A 22,579-nucleotide genomic window follows, 5' to 3' on the forward strand; every position below is an offset into this window, starting at 1 on the left:
ACGTTTATAACGGGGCAATTATCGGCTCATCCTGGCGTCATCTGTCCCCATTTGCGGTGAATACATTAGTATCTTTCATCCTCTGCTCCGGTGCCATCAGGTGAACACGCGCCTTTTCCGTAATTACAATTAGCTATATACATCAGTATCCAGTGAGTGCGTTGCCGCAGTGATCTGACTAATCAGTGTAATTACTGCAGACGTATGGCGGAGGCGCAGTATAAATATTTATGTGCACATCTTCACTAATCAATATCAATGCTGAACCCTCCGGGAGAGCGGCGGCTTCCTCGTCTGCCGGGTGCTGCATGTCACCACTATATACTGCTCACTGTATACGGCCACTATAAACCATGGGCGGGGGCTTCCCTAAGAGACGGGGGTGGAGTGGGGGCACAGACTCTTCCCGGTATGGCGAGGCCTGGAGCTGTGGTTGGGGCTGAGGCCAGGGTACCAAACAAAAAAGAAGAAAAAAACAGGAAAAGAAAATGATAACAATGTATCACTGTTTATTGTTTACACTTTATGATAAATTTAAACAAACAGAAGAAAACACTACAATTACTTGAGCATTTTCTTATAACACAGGTGCCTGGGGATAAAGGGTTAAGTATTGGACTGGTGGAAGGGACTAATAGTCCATGGCTAGTGGCCACAATACCGGCCCTGCCCCGTGGCACAGTGACACCAAGTACCCTACAGGGAGCAGGACACCAAGATGTCGGAGAGACCTCCTGCCGAGACCCTCCATAACCAGTGTACAGGTGACGAGAAGAAGTGATGGAGGCGACGGGCGGTCATCAGATACTGATGATGGAGGAGACGGGTGATCACCAGATACTGATGATGGAGGAGACGGGTGATCACCAGATACTGATGATGGAGGAGACGGGCGATCACCAGATACTGATGATGGAGGAGACGGGCGATCACCAGATACTGATGATGGAGGAGACGGGTGATCACCAGATACTGATGATGGAGGAGACGGGCGATCACCAGATACTGATGATGGAGGAGACGGGTGATCACCAGATACTGATGATGGAGGAGACGGGTGATCACCAGATACTGATGATGGAGGAGACGGGCGATCACCAGATACTGATGATGGAGGTGACGGGCGGTCACCAGATACTGATGATGGAGGAGACGGGTGATCACCAGATACTGATGATGGAGGAGACGGGCGATCACCAGATACTGATGATGGAGGTGACGGGCGGTCACCAGATACTGATGATGGAGGAGACGGGTGGTCACCAGATACTGATGATGGAGGAGACGGGCGATCACCAGATACTGATGATGGAGGTGACGGGCGGTCACCAGATACTGATGATGGAGGAGACGGGTGATCACCAGATACTGATGATGGAGGCGACGGGCAGTCACCAGATACTGATGATGGAGGCGACGGGCAGTCACCAGATACTGATGATGGAGGCGACGGGCGGTCACCAGATACTGATGATGGAGGAGACGGGTGATCACCAGATACTGATGATGGAGGAGACGGGTGATCACCAGATACTGATGATGGAGGAGACGGGTGATCACCACATACTGATGATGGAGGAGACGGGCGATCACCAGATACTGATGATGGAGGAGACGGGTGATCACCAGATACTGATGATGGAGGAGACGGGCGATCACCAGATACTGATGATGGAGGAGACGGGCGATCACCAGATACTGATGATGGAGGTGACGGGCGGTCACCAGATACTGATGATGGAGGAGACGGGTGATCACCAGATACTGATGATGGAGGCGACGGGCAGTCACCAGATACTGATGATGGAGGCGACGGGCGGTCACCAGATACTGATGATGGAGGAGACGGGTGATCACCAGATACTGATGATGGAGGAGACGGGTGATCACCAGATACTGATGATGGAGGAGACGGGTGATCACCACATACTGATGATGGAGGAGACGGGCGATCACCAGATACTGATGATGGAGGTGACGGGCGGTCACCAGATACTGATGATGGAGGTGACGGGCGGTCACCAGATACTGATGATGGAGGTGACGGGCGATCACCAGATACTGATGATGGAGGAGACGGGTGATCACCAGATACTGATGATGGAGGAGACGGGTGATCACCAGATACTGATGATGGAGGAGACGGGCGGTCACCAGATACTGATGATGGAGGAGACGGGTGATCACCAGATACTGATGATGGAGGAGACGGGTGGTCACCAGATACTGATGATGGAGGTGACGGGCGGTCACCAGATACTGATGATGGAGGCGACGGGCGGTCACCAGATACTGATGATGGAGGCGACGGGCGGTCACCAGATACTGATGATGGAGGCGACGGGCGGTCACCAGATACTGATGATGGAGGCGACGGGCGGTCACCAGATACTGATGATGGAGGCGACGGGCGGTCACCAGATACTGATGATGGAGGCGACGGGCGGTCACCAGATACTGATGATGGAGGCGACGGGCGGTCACCAGATACTGATGATGGAGGCGACGGGCGATCACCAGATACTGATGATGGAGGAGACGGGTGATCACCAGATACTGATGATGGAGGAGACGGGTGATCACCAGATACTGATGATGGAGGAGACGGGCGGTCACCAGATACTGATGGGATTTACATTTCTCTTCAGTCACTTTACAATCTGATATTGATAGACTATTAACCCTTCTAACACTGGAAGCTTCTTACTCTCCAGCACTTTTTCCACCTTTGCTCAGTGCTGTGCGTCCTTCAGTCCGGGATCTTTACGCCGCTCAGCTGTCCCAGCATCAATCAATCTGATTACCGGTGAGGACGGATCATAACCGGCCGCAGTCTCTGTCCCAAGGACTTAAAATCACATTTGTAACAATGAACAAGACTTTCTGCCGGATCCTCGTATCGACCCAGGAGATAAAAGAATCCACAATGTCAATACAGTAACACAAAGGAGAGAAGACGCTGCTCGATGCGCCAGCGACAACTTCTCCCGGAGTCAATGCTGCAAGATTTACTGTGATCAAAGGAGGTGCAGGAAAGCAAGCGGAAAGAGGCCGGTCTGTGCGACCGAAAGGTGGCAGATATGTAGGTATGGAACAAGGGCGGACATAGCATTGGTGCAACATGTGCAGCCACTCAGGGGGCCACAAGGTAAAGGGACCAAAGCAGAAAATGATAACTTACACTTTATCAAAAAGGAATCTACACGGCCTGTCCTAACAGTATGTGCGGGGGCTTCTGATCCATGGAGGGGTCACTCACAATGTGTGGGGGCTTCTCATCCGTGGAGGAGGTCACTCACAATGTGCGGGGGCTTCTCCTCCATGGAGGGGATCACTCACAATGTGTGGGGGCTTCTCATCCATGGAGGGGCTCACTCACAATGTGCGGGGGCTTCTCATCCATGGAGGGGGTCACTCACAATGTGCGGGGGCTTCTCATCCATGGAGGGGATCACTCACAATGTGTGGGGGCTTCTCATCCATGGAGGGGGTCACTCACAATGTGTGGAGGCTTCTCATCCATGGAGGGGGTCACTCACAATGTGTGGGGGCTTCTCATCCATGGAGGGGATCACTCACAATGTGTGGAGGCTTCTCATCCATGGAGGGGAACACTCACAATGTGTGGGGGCTTCTCATTCATGGAGGGGATCACTCACAATGTGTGGAGGCTTCTCATCCATGGAGGGGAACACTCACAATGTGTGGGGGCTTCTCATTCATGGAGGGGATCACTCACAATGTGTGGGGGCTTCTTATCCATGGAGGGGATCACTCACAATGTGCGGGGGCTTCTCATTCATGGAGGGGATCACTCACAATGTGTGGGGGCTTCTCATCCATGGAGGGGGTCACTCACAATGTGCGGGGGCTTCTTATCCATGGAGGGGATCACTCACAATGTGCGGGGGCTTTCATCCATGGAGGGGATCACTCACAGTGTGTGGGGGCTTCTCATCCACAGAGGGGATCACTCACAATGTGTGGGGGCTTCTCCTCCATGGAGGGGGTCACTCACAATGTGCGGGGGCTTCTCCTCCATGGAGGGGGTCACTCACAATGTGCGGGGGCTTTCATCCATGGAGGGGATCACTCACAATGTGTGGAGGCTTCTCATCCATGGAGGGGATCACTCACAATGTGTGGGGGCTTCTCATCCATGGAGGGGATCACTCACAATGTGTGGGGGCTTCTCATCCATGGAGGGGATCACTCACAGTGTGCGGAGGCTTCTCATCCATGGAGGGGATCACTCACAATGTGTGGAGGCTTCTCATCCATGGAGGGGCTCACTCACAATGTGTGGGGGCTTCTCATCCATGGAGGGGGTCACTCACAATGTGTGGGGGCTTCTCATCCATGGAGGGGGTCACTCACAATGTGTGGGGGCTTCTCATCCATGGAGGGGCTCACTCACAATGTGTGGGGGCTTCTCATCCATGGAGGGGGTCACTCACAATGTGTGGAGGCTTCTCATCCATGGAGGGGGTCACTCACAGTGTGCGGAGGCTTCTCATCCATGGAGGGGATCACTCACAATGTGTGGGGGCTTCTCATCCATGGAGGGGCTCACTCACAATGTGTGGGGGCTTCTCATCCATGGAGGGGGTCACTCACAATGTGTGGAGGCTTCTCATCCATGGAGGGGATCACTCACAATGTGCGGGGGCTTCTCATCCATGGAGGGGATCACTCACAATGTGCGGGGGCTTCTCATCCATGGAGGGGATCACTCACAATGTATGGGGGCTTCTCACCCATGGAGGGGGTCACTCACAATGTGTGGGGGCTTCTCATCCATGGAGGGGGTCACTCACAATGTGCGGGGGCTTTCATCCATGGAGGGGATCACTCACAATGTGTGGAGGCTTCTCATCCATGGAGGGGGTCACTCACAATGTGCGGGGGCTTCTCACCCATGGAGGGGGTCACTCACTATGTGCGGGGGCTTCTCATCCATGGAGGGGGTCACTCACAATGTGCGGGGGCTTTCATCCATGGAGGGGATCACTCACAATGTGTGGGGGCTTCTCATCCATGGAGGGGGTCACTCACAATGTACGGGGGGCTTCTCACCCATGGAGGGGGTCACTCACTATGTGCGGGGGCTTCTCATCCATGGAGGGGGTCACTCACAATGTGTGGGGGCTTCTCATCCATGGAGGGGATCACTCACAATGTGCGGGGGCTTCTCATCCATGGAGGGGATCACTCACAATGTGCGGGGGCTTCTCATCCATGGAGGGGATCACTCACAATGTGTGCGGGCTTTTTACCTAAGACCACAGTCATGAATAAAGAACGGCATTTAAATCTCCACCAAGTGAAACTTCTCCAATCATCCAGTGATGATGTGATGATGTCCCCATATGATGGAGATCAGTTCTCAAGAAAAAAGTGAGAACGATGAGTCTCGGGGAACAAAATATTGACATTTTGGGTCCATGAATAGGAAACGTCCGGATCTCTTCCCAGTGAGAACCTGCAGACAATCGTCAAAAAGTGACAAAACCTAGAAATTGTGATAACTCCGAGCTCTGATGAGTCAAGAACCGGCGGCCATCAGTCAGGATCTGTACAGAAGCCGATATGCATCTGCCAGAGGAGAAGCAGATGTGTGGAGAATAAGGGGCAGGAGTCTGGAGAATAAGGGGCAGGAGTCTGGAGAATAAGGGGCAGGAGTCTGGGGAATAAGGGGCAGGAGCGTGGAGAATAAGGGGCAGGAGCCTGGAGAATAAGGGGCAGGAGCGTGGGGAATAAGGGGCAGGAGTCTGGGGAATAAGGGGCAGGAGCCTGGAGAATAAGGAGCAGGAGTGTAGGGAATAAGGGGCAGGAGTCTGGAGAATATGGGGCAGTTGTGTGGAGAATAAGGGGCAGGAGTGTGGAGAATAAGGGGCAGGAGTCTGGAGAATAAGGGGCAGGAGTCTGGAGAATAAGGGGCAGGAGTCTGGAGAATAAGGGGCAGGAGTGTGGGGAATAAGGGGCAGGAGTGTGGGGAATAAGGGGCAGGAGTCTGAAGAATAAGGGGCAGGAGTCTGGAGAATAAGGGGCAGTTGTGTGGAGAATAAGGGGCAGGAGTCTGAAGAATAAGGGGCAGGAGTCTGGAGAATAAGGGGCAGTTGTGTGGAGAATAAGGGGCAGGAGTGTGGAGAATAAGGGGCAGGAGGCTGGAGAATAAGGGGCAGGAGTGTGGGGAATAAGGGTGTCAGGACTCTGAACATTTTTTACCTTTTGTGCATTACTGCCCTCTTCCAAGATGGCGTCTTTGGTCTCATGTGCACTGTGTCTTCCTGCTATAAAACTCCACCCCAGCCTTCAGTCTGTGCTAGAGTATTCTGCCTTGCATCCAGCTCCTGACCTCTGGTGACTCCCTGGCTATACACCTGCTCCAGTGAACCTGTGGGGTTATCCTGCTACTCTACTCTGAGTTCCTGCTGCATACACCAGTTCCAGTAATCCTCCTTCATCTGCTGCTCGTGTTTACTTCCATCTGCATTTGCTGGACATGTAAGCTGTTTCTGCTTTGCAAGAACCTGAGACTATTACCCAGGCCTCCATGGTTGAGCTAAGGCTACTTTCACACTAGCGTTAACTGCATTCCGTCACAATGCGTCGTTTTGCCGAAAAAACGCATCCTGCAAAAGTGTTTGCAGGATGCGTTTTTTCACCATTGATTAACATTAAGCGACGCATTGTGACGGATTGCCACACGTCGCACCCGTCGTGCGACGGATGCGTCGCGCAGTGGCGGACCGTCGGGAGCAAAAAACGTTGCTTGCAACGTTTTTTGCTCCGTCGTAAACGTCTTTTCCGACCGCGCATGCGCGGCCGGAACTCCGCCCCCACCTCCCCGCACCTCACAATGGGGCAGCGGATGCGCTGGAAAAATGCATCTGCTGCCCCCGTTGTGCGGCGGAGACAACTCTAGCGTCGGGAACGTCGACCCAACGCACAGCGACGGGCCGAGCCCGACGCTAGTGTGAAAGTAGCCTTAGATATGATTTGAATTGCCTAATAAGCATATCTATCTGTGTCTGGACTAATACAAGGACTTATTCGTGTCAAGTATCCTCAGGAATAATTGTGCTTCATAGACTTTCTACTTGATTCCTCTGAAGTTTCCTATAGACTGCTAAGCTGCATTTGATATTTGCACCAAGTGTTGTGGACTTGAGTTTCTCTCTGCACCTGTTTGAATCACCATGTGATAATATAGACTTTACCACTTATAAAACTGTGTCCTGTAGTTGTCTTGTTCCACGCAAAGAGTCTCCTGAGTTATCCCCTATAATTATTACAGGATACTCTAGCCTAAAAAAAAAAAGGAGACTGCTGGAACAATGACTGCAGAAAGAAGATTAGAGCAGGTGTTTTCCATAATTAGATCACTGCAGAAAGATGTGGAAGGTCTGCAAAAGAATACATTTGAAAAAACTGACCGTCACATCCAAACATAGATTAAGTGTGAACAGGTGCTGAACCTTAGAGTCACCAACTCCTATACAGTCAAGCAAAAAAGGCAGCACACTGCAGCGCTAACACATGCAAACATGAAACACAAAAATTGAATTGCATTACTGCACTAGAAATATGAAAAATGAGAGCGTTTAGCTCATAAAAAAGGCCAATTTTATGTGTACCTGGTAGCCACTTTACGGCATCTCTCTTATACCAGGTCCTACGCTTTCCTTCCTCGCTGAGAATAAACGTCTCCATGTGAATGGGTACCTATGAAAACCTCTTATGAGACTAACATTCTCTCTCACTGTCTCTCTCTTTTTTGCTTGACTGTATAGGAGTTGGTGGCTCTAAAGGTACCTTCACACTAAACGATATCGCTAGAGATCCGTGACGTTGCAGCATCCTGGCTAGCGATATCGTTGTGTTTGACACGCAGCAGCGATCAGGATCCTGCTGTGATATCGCTGGTCGTTTAGGAAAGTTCAGAACTTTATTTGGTCGTCAGATCGCCGTGTATCGTTGTGTTTGACAGCAAAAGCAACGATGCCAGCGATGTTTTACAATGGTAACCAGGGTAAATATCGGGTTACTAAGCGGAGGGCTGTGCTTAGTAACCCGATGTTTACCCTGGTTACCATCGTAAAAGTAAAAAAAACAAACAGTACATACTCACCCTCTGATGTCTGTCACACGTCCCTCGCCATCCGCTTCCTGCACTGACTGAGCGCCGGCCGTAAAGTAAAAGCAGAGCACAGCAGTGACGTCACCGCTCTGCTGTTAGGGCCGGAACTCAGTCAGTGCAGGGAAGCGGACGCCGGGGGACGCGAATGTGAGTATGTACTGTTTGTTATTTTACATTTTACACTGGTAACCAGGGTAAACATCGGGTTACTAAGCGCGGGCCTGCGCTTAGCAACCCGATGTTTACCCTGGTTACCCGGGGACTTCGGCATCGTTGGTCGCTGGAGAGCTGTCTGTGTGACAGCTCTCCAGCGACCACACAGCGACGCTGCAGCGATCGGCATCGTTGTCTGTATCGCTGCAGCGTCGCTTAGTGTGAAGGTACCTTAAGGTTCAGCACCTGTTCACACTTAAGCTATGTTTGGATGTGACGGTCAGTTTTTTCAAATGTATTATTTAGCCTTCTGACCGAGCACTCCGCCTCCTAGTCACAAGTGTCTTAATTACAGCAGGTCCAGTACCCCTCCACAGAGATAGAGAATATGAGTCTAGGAAGAGGTTTTCATAGGTACCCATTCACATGGAGACGTTTATTCTCAGCGAGGAAGGAAAGCGTAGGACCTGGTATAAGAGAGATGCCGTAAAGTGGCTACCAGGTACACATAAAATTGGCCTTTTTTATGCGCTAAACGCTCTCATTTTTCATATTTCTAGTGCAGTAATGCAATTCAATTTCTGTGTTTCATGTTTGCATGTGTTAGCGCTGCAGTGTGCTGCCTTTTTTGCTTGAAGGTCTGCAAAAGAAGTTTGGAAGCTTTGAACACAATCAACAAGTGTTTGGACAAACTTTGCAGGACTTAAGTACCCGCATGGCAGCCCAGGAAAACAAACTTGCTGGCATAGAGTCCCAGTATGGACGGGCTTTTCAGGACATAAGCACGCAAATAGCTGCACAAGCGACTTTACCCTCTGGGCAACCGCCACCAGCTAGCCCACCTAAGTTACCCCCATTCAGATTTAATGGTGATCGCGACAAATTTCGTGGCTTTGTGAATCAATGTATGCTATATTTTGATGTGCATGCTGACCGTTTTCCTAATGATAGATCCAAAGTATTGTGTGTAATAATGCTGCTGACCTCACGAGCGCTCGCCTGGGCGAATCCGATGATTGAGTCTCGTGACCCACGGTTAAATGACTTGGATGATTTCTTGGCCGCTATGGCATTAATGTTTGATGACCCTAATCGCCGTGCAACCGCTGAATCTGCTTTGTTGTCTTTACGCCAGGCTAAACGTTCTGTTATTGAGTATGCCACTGAATTCAGGAGATTGGCGGTAGATACCAATTGGGACAGTTATGCACAATTGCCTATTTTTAAAAGGGGTCTGTCTAGTATTGTAAAAGATGAACTAGCTCGCTCTGAGTCACCACAAGAGGTAGAGACATTTATACAGCATTGTGTGCGCATTGACATTCGCCTTACTGAGCGTAGGCAGGAGAAATTTGCTGCATATAACCGTGTTTCTAACTTTTCCCTTCCTTCCAAAGAGCCTGCAGGTAAAACCTCTCAGGAGGTGGAGGAGGTGCCCATGCAAATTGATTCCGTTCAGAGACGCGAGATCAATGAGCGCCGGGAGCATCGCCTTCGTGAAAGTCTATGTTTCTACTGCGGCCAGTCTGACCACTTCTTGATCAATTGTCCTAAGTGTCCTAGACGGCCTAACAAGGTGCTAGCAGCAGTAGGGGAGTATGACAACTGTGATGATGAATCTGACATCTCTGAATGTAGCCTGCCTTTACATGCTGTATTCCATTCACTTTCTATGAATTACCCCCCAAAGAGCTGAAGGAAAAGAACTCTCACTGTTCTCTCCCTATTAAGATCCTGTGTTCAGGACAGTGGATTTCCAGTGCAGCTATGATTGACTCTGCTGCAGGTGGCAATTTCATGGATATCGCATTTGCCAAGGAACATGGTATTGAAATTCAGCAAAGAGCCTCTCCAATTACCATGGAAACAGTGGATGGGTCACCTTTAATCTCTGGGCCTGTGGATCAGGAGACCGTACCCCTTGAAATTTTGTTGGAGCCTAATCATCAGGAGCAACTTTCTTTCTTGCTAATTTCTTCTCCTCATTTTCCTGTGATTTTAGGCATTCCTTGGTTGCATTCTCAGAACCCAATTATCAACTGGGAGACCAAGGAGATTATCTTACCAACAAGGAGCAACTCAGCGTTAACAGAAGCTGTCCCTGAGTCCACGACTACGGAACCACATGTACAGGTATTTTCTTTACCTCCAGCTTATAAAGAGTTCTCTGACATCTGTGACAAGAAGAATGCAGATCAGCTTCCTCCACACAGGCATTATGACTGTCCATTGAGCTGCTTCCCGGGGCAGCCATTCCTTTTGGTAACGTATACCCTTTGGCGGCACCTGAGCTTCAAGCCTTAAAAGAGTATATTGATGAAAATCTGGCCAAAGGCTTCATACGTCCTTGTTCCTCACCAGCAGGGGCACCTATCTTTTTTGTAAAGAAGAAGGATGGGACCCTGAGACCCTGTGTTGACTATCGAGAACTTAATAAGGTAACCGTACGAAACCGTTACCCTTTGCCTCTGATTCCCGAATTACTGGAAAGAGTCTACCACGCTAAGGTGTTCTTTAAACTGGATCTTCGTGGGGCTTATAATTTGGTGCGTATTCGTCCAGGGGATGAGTGGAAGACAGCATTCACATGCCGGTATGGACACTTTGAATCTTTTGTGATGCCCTTCGGGCTTTGTAACGCCCCTGCAACATTTCAACACCTTGCTAATGACAGTTTCAGAGATTTGTTGGACCAGTTTGTAGTGATCTATTTGGACGATATACTAATCTTTTCTGACTCTCTACAGGAACATGAAGAACATGTCAAAACTGTTTTAAGACGTCTGAAAGAGAACCATCTGTATACTAAGCCGGAGAAATGCGAGTTCCATCGTTCTGAGATACAGTTTTTAGGTTATATCATCTCTCCCCAGGGGCTGAACATGGAATCTGGTAAGATTCAGGCTATCCTTGACTGGCCGGTACCCAAGAACGTTAAGGAGGTCCAACGTTTTATTGGTTTTGCAAATTTCTACAGACGCTTCATTCGAAATTTTTCTGATATTGTCCGTCCCATTACTTCCTTGACAAAGAAGGAAAAGCCCTTTAAGTGGTCATCACAGGCTCAAGAAGCTTTTGATCGGCTTAAGATCTGTTTCACATCAGCACCGCTGTTGATACACCCAGATCCAACACTTCCTTTCATTGTGGAGGTGGACGCTTCTGATAATGCTTTGGGGGCTATTCTCTCCCAAAGAACTGGAGAGAAGGGTCTGCTACATCCTTGTGCTTTCTTTTCCCGTAGACTAACCTCAGCAGAGAAGAATTACGACGTGGGAGACAAGGAATTCAAGGCTATTATTGCGGCTTTCAAAGAATGGAGGCATCATCTGCAAGGAGCTGCACAACAGATCATAGTACTAACTGACCATCGCAATTTAGAGTTCCTTAGATCCGCTAGATGTCTTTCTCCTCGTCAGGCTCATTGGAACTTATTTTTAAATCAATTTAACTTTGTCATCTCGTACCGTCCAGGTTCTCGTAATGGGAAGGCTGATGCTTTATCCCGAATCCATGCTGCGGATTCCGTACCTGGAGCCCGTCCAAGACCATTCTATCTGATGCCAATTTAATCGGAGTTATCCACAATTAGGACTTGTGGAAGAAGTGCAGGGAGGCCTATGAAGGTGATGTATTTCTGGCCAACCCACCTGTGGATATTAATCTTGTCTTTAAGGGTGGCATGTGGTTCAGAGATCGACGTATCTACGTCCCGGAGGTTGTCCGTCTGCAGATCCTCAAGTTGGTACATGACTCCAAGTTGGCTGGTCACAGGGGGGTACAGAAGACACAAGAGATCCTGAGCCGATTCTTCTGGTGGCCAACTTGCCTGAAGGATACCAAGGACTATGTTCTCTCTTGCGAGGTATGTGCCCTTTACAAGACTTCTCATGTGGCACCTACGGGTCTTCTATAACCATTACCGGTTCCGTCCCGCCCTTGGGGGTCTATATCAATGGACTTTATTGTGGAGCTGCCTACATCAGGGGGCATGAATACAATCATGGTGGTAGTTGATCGCCTGACTAAAGCTGCTCATTTTGTTCCGTGCACCGGCCTCCCCTCAGCTAAAGATACAGTGAACTTGGTTATACAGAATGTCTTTCGGTTGCACGGGGTTCCGGATGAGATCATCTCTGACCGTGGAGTACAGTTCACTTCAAGATTCTGGAAGGGGTTTTGCTCTGCACTCAATATTAATGTCTATCTCTCTTCCGCTTACCATCCCCAGACAAATGGTCAGACTGAGCGTACCAACCAGACGCTGGAACAATATCTAAGATGCTATGTCAGCCATCTCCAGGATGATTGGTTGGAGTTGTTGCCGTTAGCCGAATTTTCATATAATAATTCTCAGAGCGCCTCCACTAAATTTACACCTTTCTTTGCCAATCTGGGTTATCATCCGTGTATTTTACCTAGGTCTCCAATTAATTCTCCGGTTCCGGCAGTGGAGGAAAGGCTGACTGCGATGAGACAGAATCTGGAGGTTCTGAAGGAATCCCTGACCACAGCTCAAGAACGTTATAAGAGATCGGCTGATAGATTCCGTAAACCTGCACCCATGTTCAAGGTAGGAGATTCCGTGTGGTTAGCAACTAAGAATCTGAAGTTAAACGTTCCTTAACAAAAACTTGGACAGAAATTCATTGGCCCGTTCAAGATCAACGATATTGTGAGCTCTGTGGCCTGCCGGCTGAAGCTGCCTAGGACAATGAAGGTACACCCAGTTTTTCATGTATCTTTACTAAAGCCTGTATCTCCTAATACCTTCCAGGGACGTGTTGTGCCACCTCCGCAGCCTGTGGTGATTGATGGGCAAGAAGAATTTGTGGTGGAGGAAATTATTGATTCCAGGATTCGCAGGAATCGGCTCCAATATCTGATAAGATGGCAGGGATATCCCCCTGAGGAAAACTCTTGGGAACCTGTGGAAAACATCAATGCCCAACAGAAAATTTCTCGTTTTCATCAGAGATTCCCTGAGAAACCAGGTCCAGGATCGTCCTGAGGCCGCTTCTAAGGGGGGAGTAATGTCAGGACTCTGAACATTTTTTACCTTTTGTGTATTACTGCCCTTTTCCAAGATGGCGTCTTAGGTCTCATGTGCACTGTGTCTTCCTGCTATAAAACTCCACCCCAGCCTTCAGTCTGTGCTAGAGTATTCTGCCTTGCATCCAGCTCCTGACCTCTGATTACTCCCTGGCTATACACCTGCTCCTGTGAACCTGTGTGGTGATCCTGCTACTCTGCTCTGAGTTCCTGCTGCATACACAAGTTTCCAGTAATCCTCCTTCATCTGCTGCTCGTGTTTACTTCATCTGCATTTGCTGGACATGTAAGCGTTTGCTGCTCTGCAAAAACCTGAGACTATTACCCAGACCTCCCTGGTTGAGCTAAGATATGATTTGAACTGCCTATAAGCATACCTATCTGTGTTTGGACTAAGACAAGGATTTATTCGTGTCAAGTATCCTCAAGTATAACTGTACTTCATAGACTTTCTGCTTGATTGCATTTTTCTCTGAAGACTGCTAAGCGGCGTTTATTATTTGCACCAAGTGTTGTGGACTTTAGTTTCTCTCTGCACCTGTTTGAATCACCGTGTGATAATATAGACTTTACTACTTATAAAACTGTGTCCTGTAGTTGTCTTGTTCCACGCAAAGAGTCTCCTGAGTTATCCCCTATAATTATTACAAAGGGGCAGAAGTCTGGAGAATAAGGGGCAGGAGTGTAGAGAATAAGGGGCAGGAGTGTAGAGAATAAGGGGCAGGAGTGTAGAGAATAAGGGGCAGGAGTCTGGAGAATAAGGGGCAGGAGTGTGGGGAATAAGGGGCAGGAGTCTGGAGAATAAGGAGCAGGAGTGTGGAGAATAAGGGGCAGGAGTGTGGAGAATAAGTAGCAGGAGCGTAGGGAATAAGGGGCAGGAGTGTGGAGAATAAGGGGCAGGAGTGTGGAGAATAAGGGGCAGGAGTGTGGAGAATAAGGGGCAGAAGTCTGGAGAATAAGGAGCAGGAGTGTGGAGAATAAGGGGCAGGAGTGTGGGGAATAAGGGGCAGGAGTGTGGAGAATAAGGGGCAGGAGTCTGGAGAATAAGGGGCAGGACTACTCATCTGCACGGCCCCTTTCCTCTGTCTCTCTCCTCACTCCTCTGTGACAGACTACTCACTAACTTTCCCTCCAGACCAGACTATATATAGGGGAGCCATCCACAAACTGGATCAGAGCTCCCCCTTCTGGCCTGGAGTGTAAACATGTTGCATGATTGTGTTACCTGATAAAAGATCTTCCCTCGCTTCCAAGTATGACATCAGTCTCCCAGAGAGGAAAGCAATTCCACTGTGACAATCAGGACCCTTGGGTGTTACAATGCAGGTAAATGTAAGCAGATATAGTCACAGCCGTCAGGTTTATGCTGCATAGAGCTGATTGTCCAGTCTGGATACAATGTACACAGTCCATCAGATGCAGCCAGGAGAGGAAAATTTTCATTCACTGACAGCAAACAGATCTTACAAAAGACACCCTAAGTTCCCACGGTCTTTGATGAGTTTTTGATGTGGAGTATGTTTTAAAAATATTATATGTTATATATATATATATATACTGCTCAAAAAAATAAAGGGAACACTAAGCTACCACATCCTAGATATCTCTGAATGAAATAATCTAGTTGCAAATTTTTATCCATTGCATTGGATTTGGAATGATGCTCAAAGTCGAAAGTCAAATTACAGGCTGATCCAACTTCAGAGGAAATGCCTCAAGACAAGGAAATGATGCTCAGCAGTGTGTGTGGCCTCCATGTGCCTGTATGACCTCCCTACAAAGCCTGGGCATGCTCCTGATGAGGTGGCGGATGGTCTCCTGAGGGATCTCCTACCAGACATGGACTGAAGCATCCGCCAACTCCTGGACAGTCTGTGGTGCAACGTGACATTGGTGGATGGAGCGAGACATGATGTCCCAGATATGTTCAATCGGATCCAAGTCTGGGGAACGGGCGGGCCAGTCCACAGCTTCAATGTCTTCATCTTGCAGGAACTGCTGACACACTCCAGCCACATGAGGTTTGGCATTGTCCTGCATTAGGAGGAACCCAGGGCCAACCGCTCCAGCATATGGTCTCACAAGGGGTCTGAGGGTCTCATCTCGGTACCTAATGGCGGTCAGGCTACCTCTGGCGTGCACATGGAGGACTGTGCAGTCCTCCAAAGAAATGCCACCCCACACCATTACTGACCCACTGCCAAACCGGTCATGCTGAAGGATGTCGCATGCAGCAGGTCGCTCTCCACGGCATCTCCAGACTCTGTTACATCTGTCACATGTGCTCAGTGTGAACCTGCTTTCATCTGTGAAGAGCACAGGGTGCCAGTGGCTAATTTTGCCAATCCTGGTGTCGGTTTCTAACCGTTTGTGCAGACACATGCACATTTGTGACCTGCTGGAGGTAATTTTGCAAGGCTATGGCAGTGCTCATCTTTGGACAAAGGCTGAGATAGCGGTCCTGCTGCTGGGTTGTTGCCCTCCTACGGCCCCCTCCACATCTCCTGGTGTACTGGCCTGTCTCCTGGTAGCGCCTCCAGCCTCTGGACACTACGCTGACAGATACAGCAAACCTTCTTGCCACAGCTCACATTGATGTGCCACCCTGGATGAGCTGCACTACCTGAGCCACTTGTGTGGGTTGTAGAGTCCGTCTCATGCTACCACGAGTGTGAAAGCACAACCAACATTCAAAAGTGACCAAAACATCAGCCAGAAAGCATTGGTACTGAGATGTGGTCTGTGGTCCCCACTTGCAGAACAACTCCTTTATTGAGGGTGCCTTGATAATTGCCAATAATTTCCATCTGTTGTCTATTCCATTTGCACAACAGCATGTGAAATTGATAGTCAATCAGTGTTGCTTCCTAAGTGGACAGTTTGATTTCACAGAGGTTTGATTTACTTGGAGTTAGATTCTGTTGTGTAAGTGTTCCTGTTATTTTTTTGAGCAGTGTATTTATAAGTAATCTATTTTACTTAATAGGAGCAGAAATGGTGACAAAAATCTGCTACATCAAAAACTCCACAAAAGCTCATGGTTGGAATGGAGCCTTATGGTCCTTTAAAGGTTGAAGATTTCCGCAGTAGAAGGTACCGGCTCATAGCTGATTTCCGCAGTAAAAGGTACCGGCTCAGCGCTGATTTCCGCAGTAGAAGGTTCCGGCTCGGCGCTGATTTCCGCAGTAGAAGGTACCGGCTCAGTGCTGATTTCCACAGTACAAGGTACTGGCTCGGCGCTGATTTCAGCAGTAGAAGGTACCAGCTCATAGCTGATTTCCGCAGTAGAAGGTACCGGCTCATAGCTAATTTCCGCAGTAAAAGGTACCGGCTCAGTGCTGATTTCTGCAGTAGAAGGTACCGGCTCAGCGCTGATTTCCGCAGTAGAAGGTTCCGGCTCGGCGCTGATTTCCGCAGTAGAAGGTACCGGCTCAGTGCTGATTTCCACAGTACAAGGTACTGGCTCGGCGCTGATTTCAGCAGTAGAAGGTACCGGCTCAGAGCTGATTTCCGCAGTAGAAGGTACCGGCTCAGTGCGGATTTCTGCAGTACAAGGTACCGGCTCATTGCTGATTTCTGCAGTAGAAGGTACCGGCTCAGTGCTGATTTCCGCAGTAGAAGGTACCGGCTCAGTGCTGATTTCCACAGTAGAAGGTACCGGCTCGGTGCTGATTTCCGCAGTAGAAGGTACCGGCTCAGTGCTGATTTCCACAGTAGAAGGTACCTGCTCGGTGCTGATTTCTGCAGTAGAAGGTACCGGCTCAGTGCTGATTTCCGCAGTAGAAGGTACCGGCTCAGTGCTGATTTCCGCAGTAGAAAGTACCGGCTCAGCGCTGATTTCCGCAGTAGAAGGTACCGGCTCATTGCTGATTTCTGCAGTAGAAGGTACCGGCTCAGTGCTGATTTCTGCAGTAGAAGGTACTGGCTCAGTGCTGATTTCCGCAGTAGAAGGAACTGGCTCAGTGCTGATTTCCACAGTAGAAGGTACCGGCTCGGTGCTGATTTCCGCAGTAGATGGTACCGTCTCAGCACTGATTTCCGCAGTAGAAGGTATCGGCTCAGTGCTGATTTCCGCACTAGAAGGTATCGGCTCAGAGCTCATTTCCACAGTAGAAGGTACCGGTTCAGTGCTGATTTCCGCAGTAGAAGGTACCGGCTCAGTGCTGATTTCCGCAGTAGAAGGTACCGGCTCAGTGCTGATTTCTGCAGTAGAAGGTACCGGCTCAGTGCTGATTTCCGCAGTAGAAGGTATCGGCTCAGAGCTCATTTCCGCAGTAGAAGGTACCGGCTCTGCTCATTTCCGCAGTAGAAGGTACCGGCTCAGCACTGATTTCTGCAGTGCTCAGCGCTGATTTCTGCAGTAGAAGGTACCGGCTCAGCACTGATTTCCGCAGTAGAAGGTACCGGCTCGGTGCTGATTTCCACAGTAGAAGGTACCGGCTCGGTGCTGATTTCCGCAGTAGAAGGTACCCGCTCAGTGCTGATTTCCGCAGTAGAAGGTACCGGCTCAGAGCTGATTTCCACAGTAGAAGGTACCGGCTCAGCACTGATTTCCGCAGTAGAAGGTACCGGCTCAGTGCTGATTTCTGCAGTAGAAGGTACCGGCTCAGAGCTGATTTCCACAATGGAAGGTACCGGCTCAGTGCTGATTTCCGCAGTAGAAGGTACCGGCTCAGCGCTGATTTCCGCAGTAGATGGTACCGGCTCAGTGCTGATTTCCACAGTAGAAGGTACCGGCTTGGTGCTGATTTCCACAGTAGAAGGTACCGGCTCGGTGCTGATTTCCGCAGTAGAAGGTATCGGCTCAGAGCTCATTTCCGCAGTAGAAGGTACCGGCTCTGCTGATTTCCGCAGTAGAAAGTACCGGCTCAGCGCTGATTTCCGCAGTAGAAGGTACCGGCTCATTGCTGATTTCTGCAGTAGAAGGTACCGGCTCAGTGCTGATTTCCGCAGTAGAAGGTACTGGCTCAGTGCTGATTTCCGCAGTAGAAGGAACTGGCTCAGTGCTGATTTCCACAGTAGAAGGTACCGGCTCGGTGCTGATTTCCGCAGTAGATGGTACCGTCTCAGCACTGATTTCCGCAGTAGAAGGTATCGGCTCAGTGCTGATTTCCGCACTAGAAGGTATCGGCTCAGAGCTCATTTCCGCAGTAGAAGGTTCCGGCTCAGTGCTGATTTCCGCAGTAGAAGGTACCGGCTCAGTGCTGATTTCCGCAGTAGAAGGTACCGGCTCAGTGCTGATTTCTGCAGTAGAAGGTACCGGCTCAGTGCTGATTTCCGCAGTAGAAGGTATCGGCTCAGAGCTCATTTCCGCAGTAGAAGGTACCGGCTCTGCTGATTTCCGCAGTAGAAGGTACCGGCTCAGCACTGATTTCCGCAGTAGAAGGTACCGGCTCAGTGCTGATTTCTGCAGTAGAAGGTACCGGCTCAGAGCTGATTTCCACAATGGAAGGTACCGGCTCAGTGCTGATTTCCACAGTAGAAGGTACCGGCTCAGCGCTGATTTCCGCAGTAGATGGTACCGGCTCAGTGCTGATTTCCACAGTAGAAGGTACCGGCTCGGTGCTGATTTCCACAGTAGAAGGTACCGGCTCGGTGCTGATTTCCGCAGTAGAAGGTATCGGCTCAGAGCTCATTTCCGCAGTAGAAGGTACCGGCTCTGCTGATTTCCGCAGTAGAAGGTACCGGCTCAGTGCTGATTTCCGCAGTAGAAGGTACCGGCTCAGTGCTGATTTCCGCAGTAGAAGGTATCGGCTCAGAGCTCATTTCCGCAGTAGAAGGTACCGGCTCTGCTGATTTCTGCAGTAGAAGGTACCGGCTCAGTGCTGATTTCCGCAGTAGAAGGTACCGGCTCAATGCTGATTTCTGCAGTAGAAGGTATCGGCTCAGTGCTGATTTCCGCAGTAGAAGGTACCGGCTCAATGCTGATTTCTGCAGTAGAAGGTACCGGCTCAGTGCTGATTTCCGCAGTAGAAGGTACCGGCTCACTGCTGATTTCCGCAGTAGAAGGTACCGGCTCAATGCTGATTTCTGCAGTAGAAGGTACAGGCTCAGTGCTGATTTCCACAGTAGAAGGTACCGGCTCACTGCTGATTTCCGCAGTAGAAGGTACCGGCTCAGTGCTGATTTCCGCAGTAGAAGGTACCGGCTCAGTGCTGATTTCCGCAGTAGAAGGTACTGGCTCAGTGCTGATTTCCGCAGTAGAAGGTACCGGCTCGGTGCTGATTTCTGCAGTAGAAGGTACCAGCTCAGCGCTGATTTCCGCAGTATAAGGTAACGGCTCAGCGCTGATTTCCGCAGTATAAGGTACAGGCTCAGCGCTTCTTGCTTTTCAGTCTCTACTAGTGAACATGAATGATTTTCTGACGAATTTGAAATCAGTGAGGAAATGCAGAGAAAAGTCTGAGAAAGTTGCAGAAGTTTTTATTGTACCGTGATTACAATTCTGGGCATAAATGTGGGAAATCCTTTGGTTCCCAGCACATCGGCCAGAATCAGAGACGTCCAGTAGATAGAACGTGTTGTGTCACTGCGGACGATAAGAAAGTCGCCAATCCTACGGATTAAGCTGCGATAACGCCTTTCCCATAGATTGAGTGTCGGGATCTGATGTGGTGATGATGGATGTCGGCCTCTTGTTCTCTTCCTCTATTTATAGTAAGATGATGGGGGTGATTATAGAAATATAGATTCTGCTGTTTCCTGTGCAGATTGTATAGAGGATTGTATAGAGGATACATTGTAACCAGCCGCCTGACACATTGCATCCATATGTTGCTGTAGCGGGAGATTTCGGTTACAAAGTTTCTCTTCTGATTTACAGACTAATAAAGAGAGAAATAAAGGGGCAGAGCATCAATATCACGGCCGGCGCTGTCTGCGGAGCCAATGGAAGCAATTTAAGATTCATGGCTAGAAAGTGAGAATAACCCAGACCCAACTGCAGCCCTCCCGGCTCCGCACCCCTCTGCGCTGCTGCAGTTATTGAAGAGAGTCGAAAATCCCAGCCGCATATTATATACAGAAATAAGTGTACAACTGAAATGTAGCCACTCACAGAAACAAAGGCCACCTCCGAGGCAGGCGCGAACACAGGAGAAAACGGAGGACGAGGTTAAAAACGGTAAAGATCATAAAAGTAAAAACAAACATGTAAATAGATGTGTAAAGGACAAACAAACAAATGAGCATCAGCCTAAGGGGAGACGAGCACAGCATGCCGAGTGATGTGTGTAGATTGTGCTACAGGCAAGAAAGACCTCCAGTCACTGAGGCTGCGCTCGCAGATGTTCAGTCACCGGTGGTGCTCAGCCTGGACAGTCACATCTTGGCACCGTCCTGGTTGAAAACTGATCACCCCCCCAGACATGGATTACGGCGTGGGACAGAACGACGGACAGGTATGGTGTATTGTGTTTTTTTATTTTATTTTTATTACAGGAGAACGAGGGCTTTGGTGGAATTAAGCGAGGTTGTAAGTATGGTTTAAGTGAGATTATTAAAGAGTCTGTGTCATTCTTTCAATTAAAAGTCTTTATTCTGTCTGTGTCTTTATCATATACAGTAACTATAGGATTAGTAATAGATAAGTGTTTTACAGACGCCTCTCCATTACTAACCTCAGGGTTTGATGTCACCTGACAATACAAAGGTGACATCAACCCCACAAATATGAACCCCACTTGCCACCGCTACAGGGCAAGTGGGAAGAGGCGGGCAAAACTCCAGAATTTGTGCATCTAATAGACGTGCCTTTTCTGGGTAGCTGTGGGCTGCTATTTTTAGGCTGTGGGGGGCCAATATCCATGGCCTCTTAGCAGCCTGAGAATACCAGCCCCCAGCTGTCTGCTTTAGCAAGGCTGGTTGTCATTAATGGGGGGGACCCCTTGCCGTTTTTAAATTATTTATTTAAATAATTAAAAATATGGCATGGTGACCCCTCTATTCTTGACAACGAGCCTTGCTGAAGCTGACAGCTGAGGGTTGCAGCCAACAGTGGTGCATTTTTCCCAGCTGGTTATCAAAAATACAGGGGTACCCACGCTGTTTTTGTTAAATTATTTATCTACAGTGCAGGAGCGGCTAATGAATACTCCCATCATCCACTCCTGCTCTCACTGTTATTAGTGGCAGCAGGCGTCGGATGATGGGAGCAGTAGCCCCAGCAGCTGACTCCAGTGACCGGAGGTGAACTTTATACCTCTGATCACAGCTTAGCGCTCTCGCTGTCTTTTGACAACGTGGGACCGCTTCTCTTTGACCGGCGGGGATGATTTCACTGCTAATCAGAAGCGCTACGCCAGTGTTTCCCACGCTGTCTTTTGTTCTGTGTATGTTCAGTTATATTCTCCAAATATTGCAAATTCAGCGATCGTGAGCCTAACAGAACTTTTAAATAATCGCTCATCTCTAGTGAAGACGGTAATAATCCACCATTCCTTGACCCTCTACTATGGGGCCGCATCGGGGTCTCACCTTTTGGCTTAGATTTCAGGTGTTGTTCACACTTTCCTTTTGCTAAGAAGAGCAGGTAAATCTGTTCCTCTTTAGTGATGACGTCATCCGTATCCACCTGCAGAAGAAGAGAGAAGAAGTCAGGATTCAGGACTCACAAGTCACGTCAGCCCTGCTCTCCTGAAATGCTCTGTGCTGCTGGACAGCGTCTCATCCTGCCTGCCATGTTGCTTTTTGCAGCCTCTGTTCAGTGATAGATTCAGACAATCCTGTACATGGCGGCTGCTCGATAATAGAGGTAGAAATCATCAGGAAGCAGCGAGACGAGCAGATCGCAGAAGAGACACAAGGAGGCTTCCTGCAGATTATCCATTATTGATCTGCTCAGTGAAGAGGGAAACGCTGCAATGTAACGAAATGTAACACTGCGTCCTCGTCAGTGATACAGAAGAGCGCAGAGCGCGTACAGAGGAGCAGAAGTGGACGGCGACCTCCGCACCCACAGCTATATACAGAGCTATATACACTGCTATATACTGCACACTGATATATACACTGCTATATACTGTACACTGATATATACACTGCTATATACTGTACACTGATATATACACTGCTATATACTGTACACAGCTCTATACACTGCTATATACTGTACACTGCTATATACACTGATATATACTGTACACTGATATATACACTGCTATATACTGTACACTGATATATACACTGCTATATACTGCACACTGATATATATACTGCTATATACTGCACACT

General features: G+C 49.1%; 1 protein-coding gene across 1 annotated transcript in view; it reads right to left on the minus strand.

Annotated features, from left to right (window-relative positions):
- The window catches only part of PTH1R (parathyroid hormone 1 receptor), a 247,940-nt gene that overhangs the window by 82,894 nt on the left and 142,467 nt on the right, over positions 1-22,579 (minus strand). The window contains exon 2 of the mRNA XM_077267851.1: positions 21,824-21,920. Within this exon, the coding sequence (XP_077123966.1) occupies positions 21,824-21,920 (97 nt within the window). The remainder of the gene's footprint in view (positions 1-21,823; positions 21,921-22,579) is intronic.

This window comes from Ranitomeya variabilis, chromosome 6 (assembly GCF_051348905.1).
Source record: "Ranitomeya variabilis isolate aRanVar5 chromosome 6, aRanVar5.hap1, whole genome shotgun sequence".
NCBI lineage: Eukaryota > Metazoa > Chordata > Amphibia > Anura > Dendrobatidae > Ranitomeya > Ranitomeya variabilis.